The following is a 19,173-nucleotide window of genomic DNA, read 5'->3' on the forward strand; positions in this document are numbered from 1 at the left end:
TTTTAATTTTTATTCTTTTTTTACAGTGTCAGATATATATATATATATATATATATATATATATATATATATATATATATATATATATATATATATATATATAATTATTTTAATTAAATATAATTTATATAATATATATAATTTATATAATTTTAATTTAATTTTTTTTTTTTTATTATTTTTTTACAGCGTCAGATAATCTTTCTTCTTTACGCCGTTGCCTTCTCTAGTGGACTCCAATTCCCATCATGCTTCGCGCCGATTGCACCGCCCTTGCTGGGGCGCCCCGTGGCCCGCGTCAGTGTTGCGCAGATTCGGTTTGAACCGAAAGCGGAGTGTGACCTTCCCTGGCGGCGGAGACCGGCAGGAGACCGAGCGAGCGGACCCATGTCAGCACTCCCGTCCACGACCCTCGCCACGGAGATGAACAGCAACTTAGCCGGAGATGAAATCGGGTAAGACACGGTGTGTTTGAACACAGGGTTCGGATGTAACGCACTTGTCCCGTTCCAGCGGAGAAAGATGCGCAGCGGGCCGCCCAGAGGACAGCGGATCCCAGCGAACCGTCCTGCCGAGCTCCGGTGCACCACTAATCTCCTTACATTTCACAACGACGTGTTTGCATTTTAATCGAACCGATAAAAAGCTGGATAGACCGACAGCTGTCAAACTCGAGGCGCGTGTTGCTCCGTTTTATCCCGCAAGTATCTACACTATTTTTTTTTCTTACACTGAAACGTTAAGTTTTATAAACATTAAAATGTCGCCTTCTTTCGTATGTGACCCTGGAGCACAAAACCAGTTTTTTTTTTTTTTAAATTGAGATTTATGCATCACCTAAAAGCTGGAAAAATAAGCTTTCCATCGATGCGCGGTTTGTTTGTCAATCTGGAATCTAAATAAAATAATGCGTCCTTTAAAGCCGGACGTTCTTAGCCATGCATATTACATATCAAACACTTACAGTCCGGAGCATCTTCACAGAACTTGATCTTTACTTAATATAGTGATTTTTGGCATTAAAATGAATCATGTTGATCAGTGCAACGCATGCTACACATGCACTTGTGCTACTTATGACTGCTTTTGTGCTCCAGGGTCACATCTAGTAAGATTTGCAATAAAACTAGAGGTTTGCGTGCGTTTTTCTCACCCGGTGAGTTTAGAATCACAAACTGCAGTTATGCATAGATGTGCTTTTTTTTTTTTTTTTTTTTTTTTCAAATGATCATATTGGAGGATTTCGTCTCTCTCTGACTTCTATAAGACACAGAATCAGACCCGGAGGAGAAACTCGTGCATGCACGGTGTGACCCAGCCTGCAGTAGTTTGCATCAGCCAAGGGTGATCTGATAAACCGGCTCGTGTGCGAGAGATGGTTTTGGAGCGGATCTGGGTTATTTGAATGTTTGCTTTCCCGTACGGATCACTCTTTCGGTGCCAAGGGCAAACGTGTTTTCTCTCCTTCACCTTGACTCGTGTTCCTTTCTGAATGAACGCAAATGCGTTGTGACTTTCCCTCATCTTTGTGTTGCAGGAAGCTGTTTGTGGGTGGACTGGATTGGAGCACCACCCAGGGTGAGTGTTATTGTCCTATTAACGCTCGTATAGTTTTATACAGTAGCATTAGTTGCTCTTAAATAATGCAAGTGGAGCCTGTTTCACCGTAGCGTGCTTTTCGTTAAAAGCACCATCTTGTTTTGCCTTGCTGGACTGATGCACGCTATAATATCGTCCATGAACTTATATTTGCTCGGCATGTTCTTAGCGTAGAAAGCAGGCTGTCACTCGGGGGCTGAGCTTGCCTTTTTAGCATGTGGGTGCGAGCGAGAGAGCTCCGGAAATCGGATGAAGCCTGTATCAAATGGCATGCGTAAAACGCAATGAGCAGATCGATGGAAAGCGATCTAGTATCGTTCATATGCATATGTATTTTTTTTTGAAACGCTTCGTCGTGCATTTCAATGCCTTCCCGTCATACGGTGGCTTTAAGCGATGTTCTTAATTGCCGTCCTCGTCTTGATACGTCGCTGCACGTAAAACAATTTTGACCTTTGGGGCTTCGTCTGGTGCGTTTGTGTAGTCGGCAGTAATTAAAAAGGAAAAAGTAACTTCAACCAGGTTGCGTTTTTAAAATAAAAATGAAAAAATCGAGCACAAACGGCAATGTTGTGAATTCTTTCTGTTAATATGTTATATACAGTCTTCAGTGTAATTTACTGCTTTGGAAAAAATTGCTTAATAATAGCACAGCTAATGCATTTCAGGAAAACAGGCTTTGTAATAACTGCCATGGCAATATGTAGGTATATATATATATATATATGTTGGCTTCAAAGATCTCCGTGTGCATACGACAGGAGTCACGTTGCTGTTCTGATCGTTTCTTCCTTGTGTTTCGTTAGAGACTTTGCGAAACTACTTCTCTCAGTACGGAGAGGTTGTGGACTGCGTCATCATGAAAGATAAAAGCACAAACCAGTCCAGGGGCTTTGGCTTTGTGAAGTTTAAAGACCCCAACTGCGTACGGACCGTCCTGGACACCAAACCTCATAACCTGGATGGAAGAAACGTAAGGAGAGATACTATATTGCCCAATCATGATAAATGCATCACGCTGTAATGCTAGTCATAACGTAGTCATTATGTGGCACCCAAATAAAGTGCTCTAATGGCTTGATTTTTATTTTTTTTTTGTTTATTCTCGCAGATCGACCCAAAGCCTTGTACACCTAGAGGTATGCAGCCTGAGAAGAACCGGGCAAAAGACGGCTGGGTAAGAACTTAAATTAAAAAAAATTAACCCAAAAGTAAATGTTACCCCGCGATTTACGCACCCTCAAGCCCCATCCTAGGAGTTTTTTTTTCTTTCAGATGAATCGGAGTTATGTTGAAATGCTCTGGGTTTTTCAGCTTTATGATGGCAGTGGGTGCAAAAAGTGCATCCATCATAAAACGGTATCTGCTGGAAAGCCGCTCTCATATTTAAATATGGATGTTTGTCTCACGCAAATGCATTACTTCACTACAGAAGGCCTTTATTAGGCATGAAGCACTTTTTTACAATGGATGGATGCACATTTTTGGCCTTAAAAATCTCGACACCCATTCGCTGCATTTTTTTTTTAACATGACCGTATTCGTCTGAAAAAGTAAATCATATACACCTAGGATGGCTCGAGGGTGAGCAAACCAACGGGTTAATTATCAATTTTGGGTGAACTGTCTCTTTAATTGCAATCCCTGCAATTGTCCAGTTTAACTCAGACGTCCTTTCATCTGTGTGTGTGTGTGTGTGTGTGTGTGTGTGTGTGTGTGTGTGTGTGTGTGTGTGTGTGTGTGTGTGTTTTAGAAAGGAAGCAAAAGCGACAGCAATAAATCCAAGAAGATATTTGTGGGCGGAATTCCTCATAATTGCGTCGAAGCTGAACTCAGGGATTATTTCAACAGATTCGGAGTGGTGAGACAGACACAGATGTAGAAATGTTCCATTGTTCTTAAAATCATGCATCGTTATTATCGATTAAATCCAGATGTTGCATTGGCTACGCACTTGCTTATCAATAAGTGACCTCTATCTTTTTTATCAATTTTACCTGATATTTTTGGTGTTTCCATGTTTTCAATATTTTATCCCGCCGCATGCAATTCGTTTTATATACACAATGCTTTTTGTACGTTCCGTCCTTCACGGGGTCCTCTTCTCCCTTTTGAAGGTCACAGAGGTGGTAATGATCTATGACGCAGAGAAACAGAGGCCTCGAGGTAATCCACACATTCACATTTGCTCCCATTCAGTCTCTCTCTCACCTCATGCACAAGACAAACTATTCCCACCCAAAGAGAAGAGAACATCACGCAGGCCATCCGCCCCTCTCATGTGTGTGACGCTTGGTTTGGTGTGTCTCAACTTCTTGCATGGTGGCAAGGCAAATCAGCAGCATCCACATGACACGCGAACATTTGCATCAAACATACTTCAGCGTCTTGCGCATCTGCTTGTGCCTTTTAAAGGAGCAGTTCACCCCAAGAACTTTCTTTTTTTTTTTTTTTTTTTTTACTCTCTTCAAACCTGTGTTGCTTTTTCTGTGGAACGCAAAAGGAGAAATTATGAATGTTTTTTTTTTCATAATTAAATGTGAGGCTTTATTTATTTATTTATTTATTTATTTTAATAGAAATTCCCTACGCTTATTAGCGAGTGCGTGCTTAAATTTTAATATTAACAAGACTTAAAACGTAATGTTTGACTCGTATGCGCTGCCTTTTGGACAATAACAAGGCACGTGCATTGGGGGAAAGCTGTTTTATAGCTTTATAGGCCTGAAAATACCTTTTTTACAATTTCATTATAAGCAAAAACACCTTTTTGCATGTTGCATGTAGTGGTAAAAATATTAATTTTGGCTATTTGGTGCTTGACATCTAGTAAGTGAACGTGAGAAGTATTAAAACGCTTTCCACTTTTGTGTTCCGTGGGAAAATGAAATAACGGGGCGAGGAGTGCGTGAACTGTCCCTTTAAGATTTCAAAACCGCATAATGCAGTATGGCCGACACTTTTCGAGTTCAGTAGATCCACCGTTTTATTATTACCTATCCAGTACCTGTTTTCCATAACGGCGCACGTATTCAGACCAGCTGAATACACACTGGCCGTGACGTGGTCCGGCCGAAGAACTGAACGAGAAACATAGCCATCAAAATGCACTGACAGCAACTGCTATTTCATTTTAAAATTCCCTCGATGTTCAGTGAAAGTTTGCAAGCGCGCTATTTACATTCACCCTTCCATGTCTTCCACAAAGCCGAACTGCTTTTGCCGTTCAAGCGTATAGCTTTTCGCATTTCACTCTCGTTGGGTAAACGAGGAATAGTTTGTCATTTGCGCTTGTCTTATTAAATTTTTACTGAATCACATTTCTGTTAACCTTTAGTCGTTAAATAAGTTTTTTTTAATACTGAACATTTACATTTGATTGATCTACGAGTGTTTATTGCAATGTAGTACATTTAAGTAAGCCCTTTCTATCTTTCTTTTTATGTCCCTGTTTTCCTTGTCAAGTGTTTGAATGCATTAACGTTTCTCCTGAGATATGTCTGTTCTTTCTTGTAGGATACAATACAGATAGTGGCACCACACAGATTAAGGCCTGGTGTGAAACACACTCAAGCCTGTTTCTCTGGTGTAAACGTGGTTAATGCTTCAATTTGTGCCCTACTACAGGCAGTGACTTGTTGCGCTCAAACTAACTAAAATACCTCGTGTTGAGAGATTCAGTGCGTGCAGCGTGGCAGATGTTCTCTGTTTGAGTTTTACTCTTCATAATAGAGCAATCACGCACCGTCTAGTTGTTAAAGTCGGGTTTGTGTTCTCAGTGGCTTATGGATGCAGGACTTTACAATGGCTCTGGATGGTTGACCATTTATAGATGCAGCTTCACAAAGAGTTGTGTTCCCTAAAGTCTGATTTTGTGCACATCCGGTTAGGATCCGATCTAGACGATTGACTGTTTATTTACGATTAGTGTGTTCATGAGCACTCTTTTGTTTTTTACGGCATGCGCGTTGGTTTCCATGGCGATACCGTTGCGTTGTTATGCCAACGTAAAAAAAAAACGTTCAGTTCGCAATACAGATGTTGTTTCACGGCATGACAACATGTCGACGTCGCGCTGGATTATAATTGGGAAACGCATTATAATAGAAACGCAGGAAGCTTTATTCTTCGCTGCTGGTATCGTAACAACACAGGCTTGATTCTGTGGAGTTTTTTTTTTTAAAACGATTGACTATGTGGCGCTAAAACATGAAAAAGCTAGGCTAAATCCGATCTGGGCGGTCAGACTGAAACCGATTTCCAGGAATGCGATTTGAATAGTATTCCAAACCACATACGAATGGAGCTCGGAAACGGATTTGCAGAAATCTGATTTCATGTTGTTAAGACTATCTAAATGTGATCGGATTTCAATCGGATTTGCACTGAAGCTTCTGAACGAGGATTAAATTAAAAGAATAGTTCGCCAAAGCAGGAATAATTACCCCATAATTTGCTAATGCGGGTGGATGGTGACCATACTCATGAAAAAACAGTTATACACACCTAGGATGGTGGGTGAATTATGGGGTAATTAAAATTTTTGGGTGAACTATTCCATTAAGGCAATGGTATCGCTTTTGCAAGTTCAGTTCTCAAATTAAGTTCATATATGGTCCAGTGTGAACGGCCTCTAAACAGGACCTGCTGGATTTTCTATGAGGCGCAACAGCTTTTGATAAGAAGAGGCAAAAATGCATTCAGTTGACTTTTAAAAGCATCTATAACTTCTTTAATGAAACCAGGCCTGGTGAATGAAGGGCAGGTTGAGTATATTTAGTCCTCATTTAGACAGATGGTTCTGCTCCACATAGTGTACGAATTCTCAGATCTCTTCGGTCTCAAAGGACGTGCAATCGGAATCAGGTTAGATCCCAAAGTGGAGATTCTCGCAGCCCAGTTCTGCCACAGTTATCTGATCTGACGGAAACTAGTTCACACTGGTGGATCTGGCGCAGCTAAACTCAGCTGCTGCTGGAGGATTGTGCTCGGGCCTTATCGCGCAAGTGACCTTGGAGTCGCGCTCCGCTTCGGCGGCCCACTTCGACTTCGGTGGCCGCGCGCGTGGGTGCACACGGTCGCCTCTTCACCGCTGTCCTCGGGGCCTCCGAGCAGATCTCTGAAATTGAGCATTAACCGGGCTTACGCCACACGAGAAACCGGGCTGCATTAAATGTTTCACAGATATCCTTATATCCCTGTGGTGCTTTCGTTGCGGCGTTACGATCTCTGTTCTCTTGGTTTGCCCAAAGTACTCTAGCATTTTGGGAAGCTTTGAGAAAAACCAGTAAAACCTGTAGCTGTAATGATCATTCTTGTTATGCATTGATTACTGTGGTTGCTGCTCGCATTTGTTGTGTAAGATTGGGGTGGTGATGCCAGCGAGGTTCGGATGAAACTTTAAAAAGGCAGAAAATAAATTCAGACCCGTAATTTGACAAAGATCCGCCGACGAGGTTGCGTAAGACGTGACTTGCAGTCTGTGGCTGTTACTCATTAAATGCGTTCAGGGTTAAAGTGTTAAAGGGAGCAGAATTACACGTAACGCTTCTGTCCTTTCGGGCCTCCACCTGTGACCTTTCCTGGTGACTCGGGCCGTGATGTCATCTGAACCTCAGGAACCCCCCACCCCATCCCTCTTATGTTCTTCTAGCTGTTCTGTCCCAACACCCTGCTGCTCTGTTGACTTTTGGTCGTTGGCTAGGTTTTGGATTTATTACTTTCGAGGCCGAACAATCAGTGGACCAGGCTGTCAACATGCATTTTCACGACATCATGGGCAAAAAAGTGTGTAGTTGTAGTTTTATTTTCCCCTACAACAGAAACTAAAGCTTGGGCGACCGAACATACGCGTGAACCGATAGCTTGGAAATTTAACGTGCAAGGGGCGTTTGCTTCTCTTCTATGGGAAACACGGTTGCAATACACCAAGCATAAAAATATTTGACTGTGTTTCGTTACGTTTTACGAACTTTTACCTAAATTTCTGACCATGTTAGTCGCCCAAGGCTTGGTTCATTTGGACCGCTCCTTTAGGTGCTGTAACGCTGTATAAAGTTCAAATAAAGTAGAATACATTTATCTATTATTCTTGCATTAGAATTAATCACTGTATATAAATGCTACTGTTAGTTGTTATATCAGCACTCGCTTAAAGAACCGGTCGATTTCCTTTTTTTTTCCTTTTTTTTTCTTTAATTCAGGTTGTTAATGTCAGGTCACTTACTATTTGAGTTCTATATTATCCCAGAAGGCAAAGAGAAATCTCAATTAAGTGACCTCAATATTCGAATCTCCATACTGTGTCTGTTAGTCTACTCCAAACGGGCTTTGGGCGGGTAGCGAGCGTCTCTGTAGCGTAAGATTATTGTCTGATACCTAGGTGTATTAGTCTGTTTGGAGGGATAGCACAAGACCGAACAAGTCGCATGACGCGTTATCTCACCTCGCCAGCTCCACTTAGTAAAATATCACTCCCAGCGTGGCCGGTTTGAGGCCGATCTGCATTTTCAAAGTATATCTCCAGCATTTTGACTAATAGCCTCACGCAGGCCCAGAATGTCTCTACGTTCGGTCTCCCGAGGCGTTTCCTTGCGCCGTCATGACTGCAGTGTGCTGATTTAAAGTGAAAAACCACTTCCAGCAAGTTGGTTCAAGGCTCCAGAATAGCTCTGTAGTTTTTGTCCTACATTGAGATTGTTTCTCGCCCGCCGACGTTCTCCTTGACTCCGGTCTGTGTTCCTGAAGGAATCAGGTACTACGGTACCTGGGCTATTGTTCTTCACATGACATTATTTCATTGGGGCTTTAATGGAGGCGGGGCCATACGTTATAAAATTAGAAACTGGAGCATATCAAACTGTGTACCAAATCCCAGCTCTACTGTTGGACGCGAAGACTTGCGCGAGGCCTCCCATCACTCTGAGCGGTGATGCCCGCGGGAGTGGGGGGGGGGTGGGGGGGCGTGTTGCGATGCGAGCGTTGCAGACCACTCGCTCAAACTGATACCTAATTAGGTCGACAGTGAGAGAGGAGGAGAGAGACGAAAAGAGAGTCGTCACATTTACGCTGCTTTCCAACGGAAAAATATCGTCTCTCGCTCTTGATGCAAGGTGACCCCAATAACTCACCCCCTTTAGAGTCTCGGGTCTATTTCTGGATCTCCACTTTAACTGGAGTGAAACTTCCCTGTGTGCGTTGAAACGCGTTTATCCATTTTTTTTTTTCCCTGAGTGGCAGGTAATAGAATATCGTTTGCCTAATTGGATAATTATATAATTGGTATAATTAGTGTTAATTGCTATGGTTTTTTACGTGTTTTAATCCTGATCACAATTTTTGCCTTTCTTGATTTTATTAAGCATAGTTGTTTACTTTATTTGCCTGTTGGCTACTTCTCCCGATAGCATCTCTTTTAAAACTGGCATGTGCGTAATCTTGCGTTGGTAACACGGTTGCCAGATTTTAGACCACGTTCAAAGCTTTTTTTAATACCTTAGTGGGCTACTTAATCTTCCCAACCTGGCAACCACATGCGTGCCTCTCTTTGCTGCTGAAAAAGTGCTGATGAGCTGAAAACACCGGTGAACATGATCTCTAATGAGATCTTCTGCTCAAACGAAAGTCAGATTTCTCTCACATAGTCGTTTGCGCTGTTTACTGGGATTAAATCGAAGCAAACCGTGCGAGTTGACATTGTCTTTATTTTTTCTTGTGGTTACATTTACATTAAATATGACAACAATCAATTGTTTAATTGTTTGAGCGAAATAATCATGATTCAAAATTGACATTAATTGTACTTCAAGTGATATTTGGTTATGTTAAGGAGAGTTTTTTGTAATGTCACTGTTTTCTGAACTCATATTATTGATCATATTGTGTAGGGGTGGGCAATATAGGCACTATTAACCAGTAGAAATGTAGTCTCTATTGCAGCTCATGAGACATTGCTGCATGTTTTTTCATTGCGTTTTAAAATGGTTTTCAAGCCATTGAAATGCAGTCAACTGCAAAAGAGAAATTATATATACTAATATGCGCTGTCTGTTTCGGGGCGCTGTCAGTTTTAGTTATTTTGCCGCATATAGGCTTTGAATGGTTTAATACACAAAATGCACATTTCTTTGGAAAGTCACAGATTTAGGTCCTAGGTGGAAGCAAACGTATGTAACGATATATTGGATCTGGAAACCCTTAAAGTGACAGCAGTGTAATATTCCTGTCATTTATGTTAATCAAACAACAAAAGAGAGGTAATCTCTCACGGCTCTGGTCTAAATCACTTTTGTAACTTTATTAAGAATAAATGTTTTTGGGGTTTTTTTTATACAGTGAAGAATATTTTTGTTCTGCTGTAGTTATTTTGTCTTATTGCTTGTAATAAGTTTCTTACTTAACCGTTGACTGTTTACTTGTCTTCTATGTTTACCTGTCTTTATATACACACGTATAATTACTCATAGCGTGATATTTTGGTTATATCACCCACCCCTACTAATTGTGAATATTCGTACATGCACATTAAAATTTTTAGCTTTTTTTTTTTTTTTTTTTTTTTTTTATCAAAATGTTATAACTTGACCTTTCGAAATTCCTTAGAGACATATTTTTGACCTTTCAGGTCATTTTGTCTGCATAAATTTGTCCTTTTCTTACCTTCGACTCGCGTTGAGATGTGCTTCCATCCAGCCAACAACCAATGGATTATTAATTCGAATGTATGTCACAATAATTGGTTACGACTACCAATACATTGCGACTTTAATAGACATGAACGCTGTGGTGTATATGGGGTGGGATATTTTCAATTGGCCCTATAAGCATCTGCATAAATGCATGCACTAAAAACACTAAGAAAAGACACAAAGTGGGCAATAACACCTAACCTCGCACATAAGCCATTTTTGCCTGCTAATTTTCTGCAGAAAATGTACAGTAATGTCTTGTTTGACACAGTATGAAGATTCCTCTCTGATTAGACTTATTGTCTCTCCATTTTTATTATCTGCATGTTATTTGGTACAATTAGAATATCATACATTTAAACATCATTGTCCCTTATATTTCTATTGTCGTATCTAAACTGAGGTTCTTAAGCATTAGCCAGGGGGAGGTAAGTCTTAATTTTCTATCAGCAGTTTATAACTACTTTAAAAAGAACTGAGATGTAAGATATATATATATGAAGGGACGGTGTTTCTCAGGTACGTCTGTGGTCATGAAAATTAATATTTAATTTCAAGTTTACGCAGAACTCGAGCCCGCTTGATCTGACCTATAGACTCATAGCCGACTTAAATGTCCCTTTCATACCCAAGTACCTCAGAAACATTGGTTTAAAAAGTTATCCAATAGAAGAGACAAGTATATTCCATTCCCTCTGGACTACGGTCATGTATTTGGCCTAAGTAAGAGTATCTTTTCTGAGGTGAGGGCTAAAGTTTCTGATAGGTGAGTGGGGGAGGTAGGCATCATGTTAATTCTCCTCTCGCTAGTTACGACCTCTTGTCCTTTGTGCAGGTTGAAGTGAAGAAGGCGGAGCCACGGGACAGCAAAGCTCCGGCCCCCGGTCAGCTGGGAGCCAATCAGTGGGGGCCCCGAGCCATCTTAAGCGCAGCCAATGGCTGGGCAGCACAACCGGCTCCGAGCTGGCAGCAGAGCTACGGGCCTCAGGGTGAGTGACACGGTGGGCCAGAACGCAGCGGGAGCGTAACACGTCCCAACCTGAAAAACGATCCCGAGAGCCAACTGGTATCAGTCACGCTTTGCTTTAGGTCAGCCTGCGCCGCTTGCGCCATCTGGCTGAGCCGCACTGGGTTTGTCCGGCGTGCGGGGGGGGAATGTTTTCACGTAGATCTCTGCCTGGCGTGAATCCACACTTGAATTGTTCTGGCTTTGCGCTTGTTTGACGTACAGTTCTGATGCAGTTTGTAATTTCGTGGTCTGGTGATTGTCAGTTAATGTGGCTTTTTTTTGTTTGTTCCAGGTGTTTGGGTGTCTACAGGTCAACCTCTTGGTATGTTTTGTTTTATTATTTTATTATATATATATATATATATATATATATATATATATATATATATATATATATATATATATATATATATATATATATATATATATATATATATATATATATATATATATATATATATATATATATATATATATATATATATATCTATATATATATATATATATATATATATATACATATATATATACATATATATATATATATATATATATATATATATATATATATATATATACATACACACATATATATACATATATATATATATAGATACATATATATATATATATATATATATATATATATATGTATATACATATATATATATATATATATATATATATATGTATATACACATATATATACACATATCATATATATACACACACACACATATATACACACATATATATACAGATACATATATATATATATATATATATATATATATATATATATATATATATATATATATATATATATATATATATATATACATATTTCTTCTGATTCAAAAGGACAGCTTTTATATAAAATACTGTTTATATTTTTTTATTGTTAGAAAGTTATTATTTTTGATCAATAAAGTTCTGCTGAATAAACGTATTTTTCATGGTGTTCTAACATATTATATTACTTTATTAATATTTCATTCAATAATAAACTGAACACAAATTTTATATGATATATGTGTGTGTGTGTGTGTATGAAAGAGTTTATTCATTTAAGATAATGTATGTATTTCCATATATATAATTTTTTTTTTTTTTTTTTTTATATATATAAATTTAAATATATTGTTTGTATGTTGAACAATTTATTCAGTGAAATTACCTAGTTTGGTATTTGGTGTATAGTTTTACATTTTATAATTGTACAGGTGCATTGGACTTGATGTGAATAGGCCCTGAGTAAGGACTCTGTGTTTCAGGTGGGTACGGACCCCCTTTACCTGCTGGCCGTGGGGCTCCCGCACAACCTCCTTCTCCATTTAATGCATTTCTAGTTGCAGCACCACCTACAGGGGGATTTGGGGCACCTCAGGGATACCCCCAGCAGGGCTTCAGCACGCAACCTCAGTTTGGTAAGTGAACAGTTTCGATATACGACCCATCTGTGTGACCCTGGACCACAAAATCAATTCGGGGGGGGAATATATTTATATCAGTGGCCAAAAATGCATTTTACGGGTCGAAATTTCTTTATATGCCAAAAATGGTTAGGGCTTATGACTTGTTTTGTGCTCCAGGGTAACACTCATTCCTTTTTTTTTTTTCAACATAGGATATAGCTTTGGAACACCTCAAGGTGACCAGTTTGTAGCACAGGGAATGCCTCCCCCTCCCGCCACGCCGGGCGCAGGCCCTTTAGGTTTCGCCCCAGCGACGACCCCCTCTCAGGACCTGAGCAAAGCCGCCCCAGCACAGCCAGACTTCTCCTACAGCCAGTATGGTAAGAGCGCACTAAAACCCGGCACCAAACCACTGCAGATGTGCTGTAGCCCATCACGGGGGTTCTGCTTCCTGTTCACACGTCTGAACGGGCATGATGACTTCACATACACACGCTTCCGCACAGACCCTCAGTTTATTTACCCTCGGTCAAGATATACGTGGTCTGTGAGGGTTTATCCAGTGGTATGTGTGAATTAGATCATCCTGTACTGCAATGCTGCTTTTGACCAGATGACGCTTCATCCTAACGCAGACAAGGGTTTTCATCTGTAGATGTCGCAGCGTTGGATGGTGGGGGTCGCGGTGCATGTGAGATTTAAGTGAGTTCGGACTTGCATCAAGTATAAGATATACAAAGAACGCCTCTCGGTGCAGGTGCCGACGTGGTACAGAAATCTGGAGCATCCATTAGAATATAGAAAATAGAGCTGACCTTACAGAAATAGCTGTAGACTCCTGGTTGATAGAAGCGGCCAGAGATAAAAGCATCTGGAGGCTAGCGAGATGTGGGACGCGGTGCATTTAGCGCTGGAGCTGCTGTTACTGTAGCAATTATTACTACAACACACCTCTAACCCCAAGTGTTATAATTCGCCCCATTTTCATTCCGTTCCAAGCCTGAATGACGCCTCCATGCGGGGTTTGGAATGACCTGAATGTTAATAAACAATGACAGAATTTTCATTTTAGAATGAACAGATCCATATCTAGGCATCAGCCATAGCAATCACACAGTGCATTAAAAAAAACACCATAGCAACCATATAGAACACCTTAGCAACCGCGTACTTAAGACAAGGACACCAAAGCATTCACTCAGATGACATATCCTATACTTTAGCAACGTGCTAACAACCACTCAGAACACCTTAGGAACTGAATACCTTAGAAACCATCCAAGCAACTGCATAACAACCTTCCCACATCGCCTTACCAACCGTGCTGATCACTTCAGCAATCATATGCTTTAGCCACAGCGGCATAGCAAAAAGCTAACCATTACTCACAACATCTTTGCAAATAATGTTCTAGCAACCATAAAAAAACACCCCAGTAAATACAAAGCAACTCTTTAACAAACAATCTCATCTTTACAGCCGCATAACAACAATCTGGCAACCACCCAGATTATCTTGCTGACTACATAGCAGTGTCCTAGCAACCACACAGGACACTTTAGCCATTGTATACATTGTGTATAGCAACCACACAGCTAATAAGCACCTAAAACACCCTAATAGTGTTCTAGCAACCAAAATCAAAATGCTAAAACCTTAAGACATCCAGAACACCTTAGTAACTGAATACCTTAGCAACCACCAAAACCCCAGTAACTGCATAGCAACTGACTATCAGTCAATTTTATCTTAACCACATAGCAGCGTCCCACCAACCACTCAGAACACTTTACTAGTTGTTTAATCAAGCAACCACATATAACACTGTAGTGATCAGGTCTTAGCAACCACATTATTTAGAAACCATTCAGAACACCCTAGCAACCACATAGCAGCTCATTAACAACCCGTCTAATCTTTGAAACTGTATAACAATATAACAACAATTCGACAACTCATGTCCTTCAGCAACCCTAGCAACCACCCAGAACATCCTAGCCACCTAGCCAGCAAAGCATTACAGAACATCTTGGTAACCACGAAGCAACATCCTAGTATTCTAGTAATGTCCTAGCAACTTCACAGAAAACCCTAGCAACCTTGCAGTAAAGCGTAACAGTCACTCAGAATATTTAGTAACCAAATAGCAACTTCCTGGCACCCTAGTAATGTCTTAGCAACCATCCAGAACACCCTAGCAACCTCACAGCAAAGCGTTACAGTCACACAGAACATCTTAGTAACCACAAACCAACGTCCTAGCACTAGTAATGTGCTAGCAAAAACTCAGAACACCCAACAAAGTCCTAGCAACCTTTGAAAACCCCCTTAGCAGCAACATCATCATCAACAACTCTCATCTTTGCAACCACTTAACACTCTGGCAACCTTTCAGGTCACTTTACCAATTACATAGCAACATCTTAGCAACCACCCAGAACACCTTAGCCGTCGTATACATTAGCAACCACTCTTAACAACTTCCTAGCAACAGCCCAGATCACACTAACACGTACTTTGCAACCAGCAGCTGTGTAGTAATGTTTTGGCAAGTCTTACTTGCATCATCAAACATACAGGTTTAGTTATAAGATCAGGCTCACAATCATCACAATCAAGTATACTTTCTATAATTCAGCCTAAATAGAGCAGTGGGGGATTTCCTTTGCTTTGCTGTTTGACTAATATTAATGACAGACAGCAGTAAAATTAGACTGCTGTCACTTTAAGAGCTGCCCAGACCCAATACATACAATAATATAGGAAAGCCACGTCATATGAGCATTTAACAATGATAGAGAAAATCTCTACTCGCTCACCCCTAACTGAGAGGTAAATGCGTGGCTTTACACCAGAACAATTATTTCAAACGAATGCTAAGCCAGAGCGATCAAGGGTGAAGTCTTCGAGCCCGATTTAGACGCATCACTTTTCTTTGCCGTACATAAAGGGCTGTTAGCATGAGGTCAGTCTGTCTGTGTGGGCTGGATGCAAGTCTCATCAGCCGCTGTGTGTCACGCCTCCGCTTCGCTTCCATTCATCAGCACCTCGACGGCCGAGCAGCCTGATAAGACACGCTCATTTAGGAGCAGCGCGGGGCCGATCCATCCACATGTTCTGTTCGTGAGCCCTGAGAGCAGGAGAGGGCAGGGTTCACCTGGGTAGGAGCTGTAAGGTAGTAGTTAAGTCAGACTCTCTTTGGGTCGAGTCAACCTGGTCTCCTCATCTCCCTGCTAGGCTTGGGTAACTATCCTCAGGACCCCTCTGCCTACGGACCAACGCGTCCTTCTCACACTTATGTACAGGAAGAGCAGGGATATAGCGCAGGTAGGTGAGCAACTGCATCCTACAATCACTTAAACCCAATAGAACAAACATCAGCCTGTGGACCCATAAGGCTTCGGTCCTGTTTCTCATGCATCCCATGTGCAATATGCATGCGCCGCCGTATGCATATTCTACATCGACCTCTTCGGTTTCTCATGGGATATACTAAAGTACAGCTGCGTGTCATTCGGAGGGCCTTAAAAAGACGCACGATTGAGCGAAATGCAACGCTCGTGTTTTCTTTCGATCCGAATCTCCGGCGCGGCTTGTAGCTGTACTTTATTATACGAACAAAACTGACGGCTTGCTTCAGATGTTCTTTTCCCCCCCATCACTGCATTGCTTTGCTGCCAAAAGGATGATCTAATACGGTCTCTGCTGGGTTTTCTGTGGATTTTGTGCCCCTCGCAAACGCGGCTGAACAAACCTGCGCGGATCCGGCAATTCGATTCTTTTACTCGACTCTTAAAAGTAATCCATTCCTCTTCATTCGTGTTCCCGTAGTGTAACGTTTCACTTTCATCCAGAGACTTTGGGATAAACTCTCTCAAAAATGCATTTCTGCCTTCGGTGTTTGTGTTTTTAATTTTTTTTTTTTTTTTTATTTTTTTTAGACTGCTTTAAATGTGTTTTCATGACCTGTTTGTCATCATACCTTTTGTTTGAAGCCGTTTCCTGTTCGGTTAATTACGGTTTTGAGTCTTTCTTTTGTAGATGCATTGGACACACTTTGGCCACGTACGCACCACAAAGCTGCTTTAAAGAACGAAATCACTTCATGATCGGACGTACAGAATTGACCACAGCTACACCAAAAGGAAAAAATGGATTCAACCTGATTGTTACCCATTTTCAACCAATTTTGACTGAACTCGTAAATCCAAAGTGTACTTTTTAACTACCATTTTACAATGATCGACAGTAATATTCAGTGATTGCTGTTGTTGTTGTTTTTTCAAATTCTGCATTTAAAATATAGGCAGTTATTTACATGATTGATGTCATTTAAGTAAATGTGGCGAGACAAGCATTTTTTTTTCAACGTATTTTAGCCATACAAAGACTAAATGGGTGCATATAAAAATGACTAAAAAAACTTCTTTAAAAAATCTATTTAAAGCCGGTGTTTATATAAATGTGTTAAATAAGCATTTTTTATTTTTTTATTTTTTTAAATAAGCAATCTTTTTAATAAATGTTACCTCTAATGTCAAAGTTTGTAGAAATAATAGTAATTAATCGGTTAAAGAGACAGTTCACCCAAAAATGAAAAGATGCCAAAGATGCATTGAACGGGTCAAAATCAAAAATCTTTGGTGCAAAAAATCATTAGAATATTAAGATCATGTTCCATGAAGATATTTTGTACATTTCCTACAGGAATCAAAAGTTAATTTTTGATTAGTAACGTGCAAGAACTTCATTTGGACAACTTTAAACGATTTTCTCGATATTTATTTTTTGCACGATTTTAAAATGGTTGCATTTCAGCCAAATGTTGTCCCAACCTAACAACCCAGACATCGTTGGAAATCTTATTTATTTAAAAATCACCCTCATTGCTGTTTTTTTGTGCACATTTTTGAGTGAACTGTCCCTTTAAGTACCGTTTGTACCATTTAAAGTCAATTTGTCATAGTGCACGTGGCATTTTTACAGCACTTATCCTCTGTGCAGAAGCATACTTTGGATTTAAGAGAAGTGTCACCGTATTTATCTGCGGCGCGTACGTGGCCCCTTTGTCTCGAAGTCAAAAAAATCGAGCAGACGCCAAAACAAACGCCGAGGGGGTCACAAGAGGTGTCCAGAAAGCCCGGTCGCATGCTGGTCCGTGCAGGTTTACTGGTGTTTAATATCACGTCCCATGTTTTCATGTCTGTTGAGACAGGTTATGGGCAGGACCTGAGTGCTTTTGGTCATAGCTTTGCAGACCCCAGCCAGCAAACTGCCTCGTACGCCGCAGCCCCCTCCGCACCCTCGTCAGGAGCCCAGCCGGCCGCCAGCAGCTTCGGTCGAGGACAGAACCACAATGTACAGGGCTTCCACCCCTACCGGCGCTGAGCTGCTCTCCCTACCCCAATGCAATACACATCGTCAGGGATACAGACGTTTTGAGCACGAGAACTGGATTCGGGAGCAAATAAAAGGGGTTTTGTTGTGTGTAAATTGTGAACAGGGGCTCTACTCCGATGATAGGAGACCACCGTACTCTTCTATATTTTGTAGTAGGACTGAACTACTGAAGTATTTAGCAATAGATTCGGATTGTCTGGTCAAACATCAGCACAGAACAGACGCGCCAGACGTCAGCAACAGGGTCTCCCAATTATTCAGCTTTAATTCTATTAGTGGGGAAATGTTTTTATTTTCAATTTTGTGAATTTTGTTTACTCTACGAGCCTTTTACCGTTTTATTTAAGTTTGGAATAGATTACAAATGTGTGTTATACACCTAAACTGTGCAATTTTTTAAAGGATTTTGTACTAATATATGTGCGCTTTTTCTTGTTTTTTTATTTAAGGATGTAGACTTCCCTCAGGTGGCTGTTGGTGCACTTTGCACTTATGCAAAAAAGACAAAAACACACAAAAACGAGAGTTTATTTGAAATAAATGATTTAAATAAAAACGTGTTGTGCAGATTCATTGAGGTGATGTTTTAATTGCTCTTGGATTTACATGAACGCCAGACTTTCCATCTCTGGTTCCACATGAACTTGTCAAATATTAAGAGTGCGATGTACATGGTTTTTATACAGTGTGCTACTGTAAATGTTTTACAGGTCACATAAAACGTCCTGATTGCATAAGGGGTATTTAACATCTCTTTGCAGCATTAGGTCTATTTTATGCAGTCTAACAACATGCATAATAACTTAATAATTCTAATACTAATAGTTAAGAAAGTAGCATGAGCTCAGGACATCAGTATTTAATGTCAACGACTAATATATATGTGTGTGTGTGTGTGTATATGTATATATATATATGTATATATATGTATATATATGTGTGATATATATATATATGTATATATATATATATATGTATGTGTATATAAAAATTAATATGTATATATATATATATATATATATATATATATATATATATATATATATATATATATATATATATA

The 19,173-nt window shown here is 40.1% G+C and overlaps 1 protein-coding gene across 8 annotated transcripts; it reads left to right on the plus strand.

Moving 5' to 3' along the window:
- The first annotated feature begins 281 nt into the window (after positions 1–281).
- dazap1 (DAZ associated protein 1) lies at positions 282–18,666 on the plus strand. Of its 8 annotated transcripts, none has more exons than XM_043252048.1 (13): positions 282–455; positions 1,538–1,578; positions 2,406–2,572; positions 2,711–2,776; positions 3,353–3,460; positions 3,717–3,765; positions 7,253–7,386; positions 11,122–11,275; positions 11,588–11,617; positions 12,570–12,722; positions 12,923–13,090; positions 15,948–16,037; positions 17,922–18,095. In XM_043252048.1, exons 1-13 carry the CDS (start codon positions 388–390, stop codon positions 17,957–17,959), a joined length of 1,266 nt encoding a protein of 421 aa, XP_043107983.1. In that variant the 5' UTR covers positions 282–387; the 3' UTR covers positions 17,960–18,095. The 8 variants fall into 8 exon arrangements, with proteins under 8 accessions (XP_043107983.1, XP_043107980.1, XP_043107985.1 ...); XM_043252045.1 differs by having other exon boundaries at positions 283–455; positions 17,926–18,666; XM_043252046.1 differs by having other exon boundaries at positions 288–455; positions 7,304–7,386; positions 17,926–18,666.
- Positions 18,667–19,173: the final 507 nt, after the last annotated feature.

This window comes from Puntigrus tetrazona, chromosome 11, assembly GCF_018831695.1.
Source record: "Puntigrus tetrazona isolate hp1 chromosome 11, ASM1883169v1, whole genome shotgun sequence".
NCBI lineage: Eukaryota > Metazoa > Chordata > Actinopteri > Cypriniformes > Cyprinidae > Puntigrus > Puntigrus tetrazona.

Excerpts from the sequence above, each read along its gene's own strand:
- dazap1 (XM_043252045.1), top strand. The coding sequence starts at position 388 with ATGTCAGCACTCCCGTCCACGACCCTCGCCACGGAGATGAACAGCAAC. Across the intron at positions 3,461-3,716 it reads ATTTCAACAGATTCGGAGTG|GTCACAGAGGTGGTAATGAT; the intron begins GTGAGACAGACA and ends TCCCTTTTGAAG. Across the intron at positions 7,387-11,121 it reads ACGACATCATGGGCAAAAAA|GTTGAAGTGAAGAAGGCGGA; the intron begins GTGTGTAGTTGT and ends TCCTTTGTGCAG.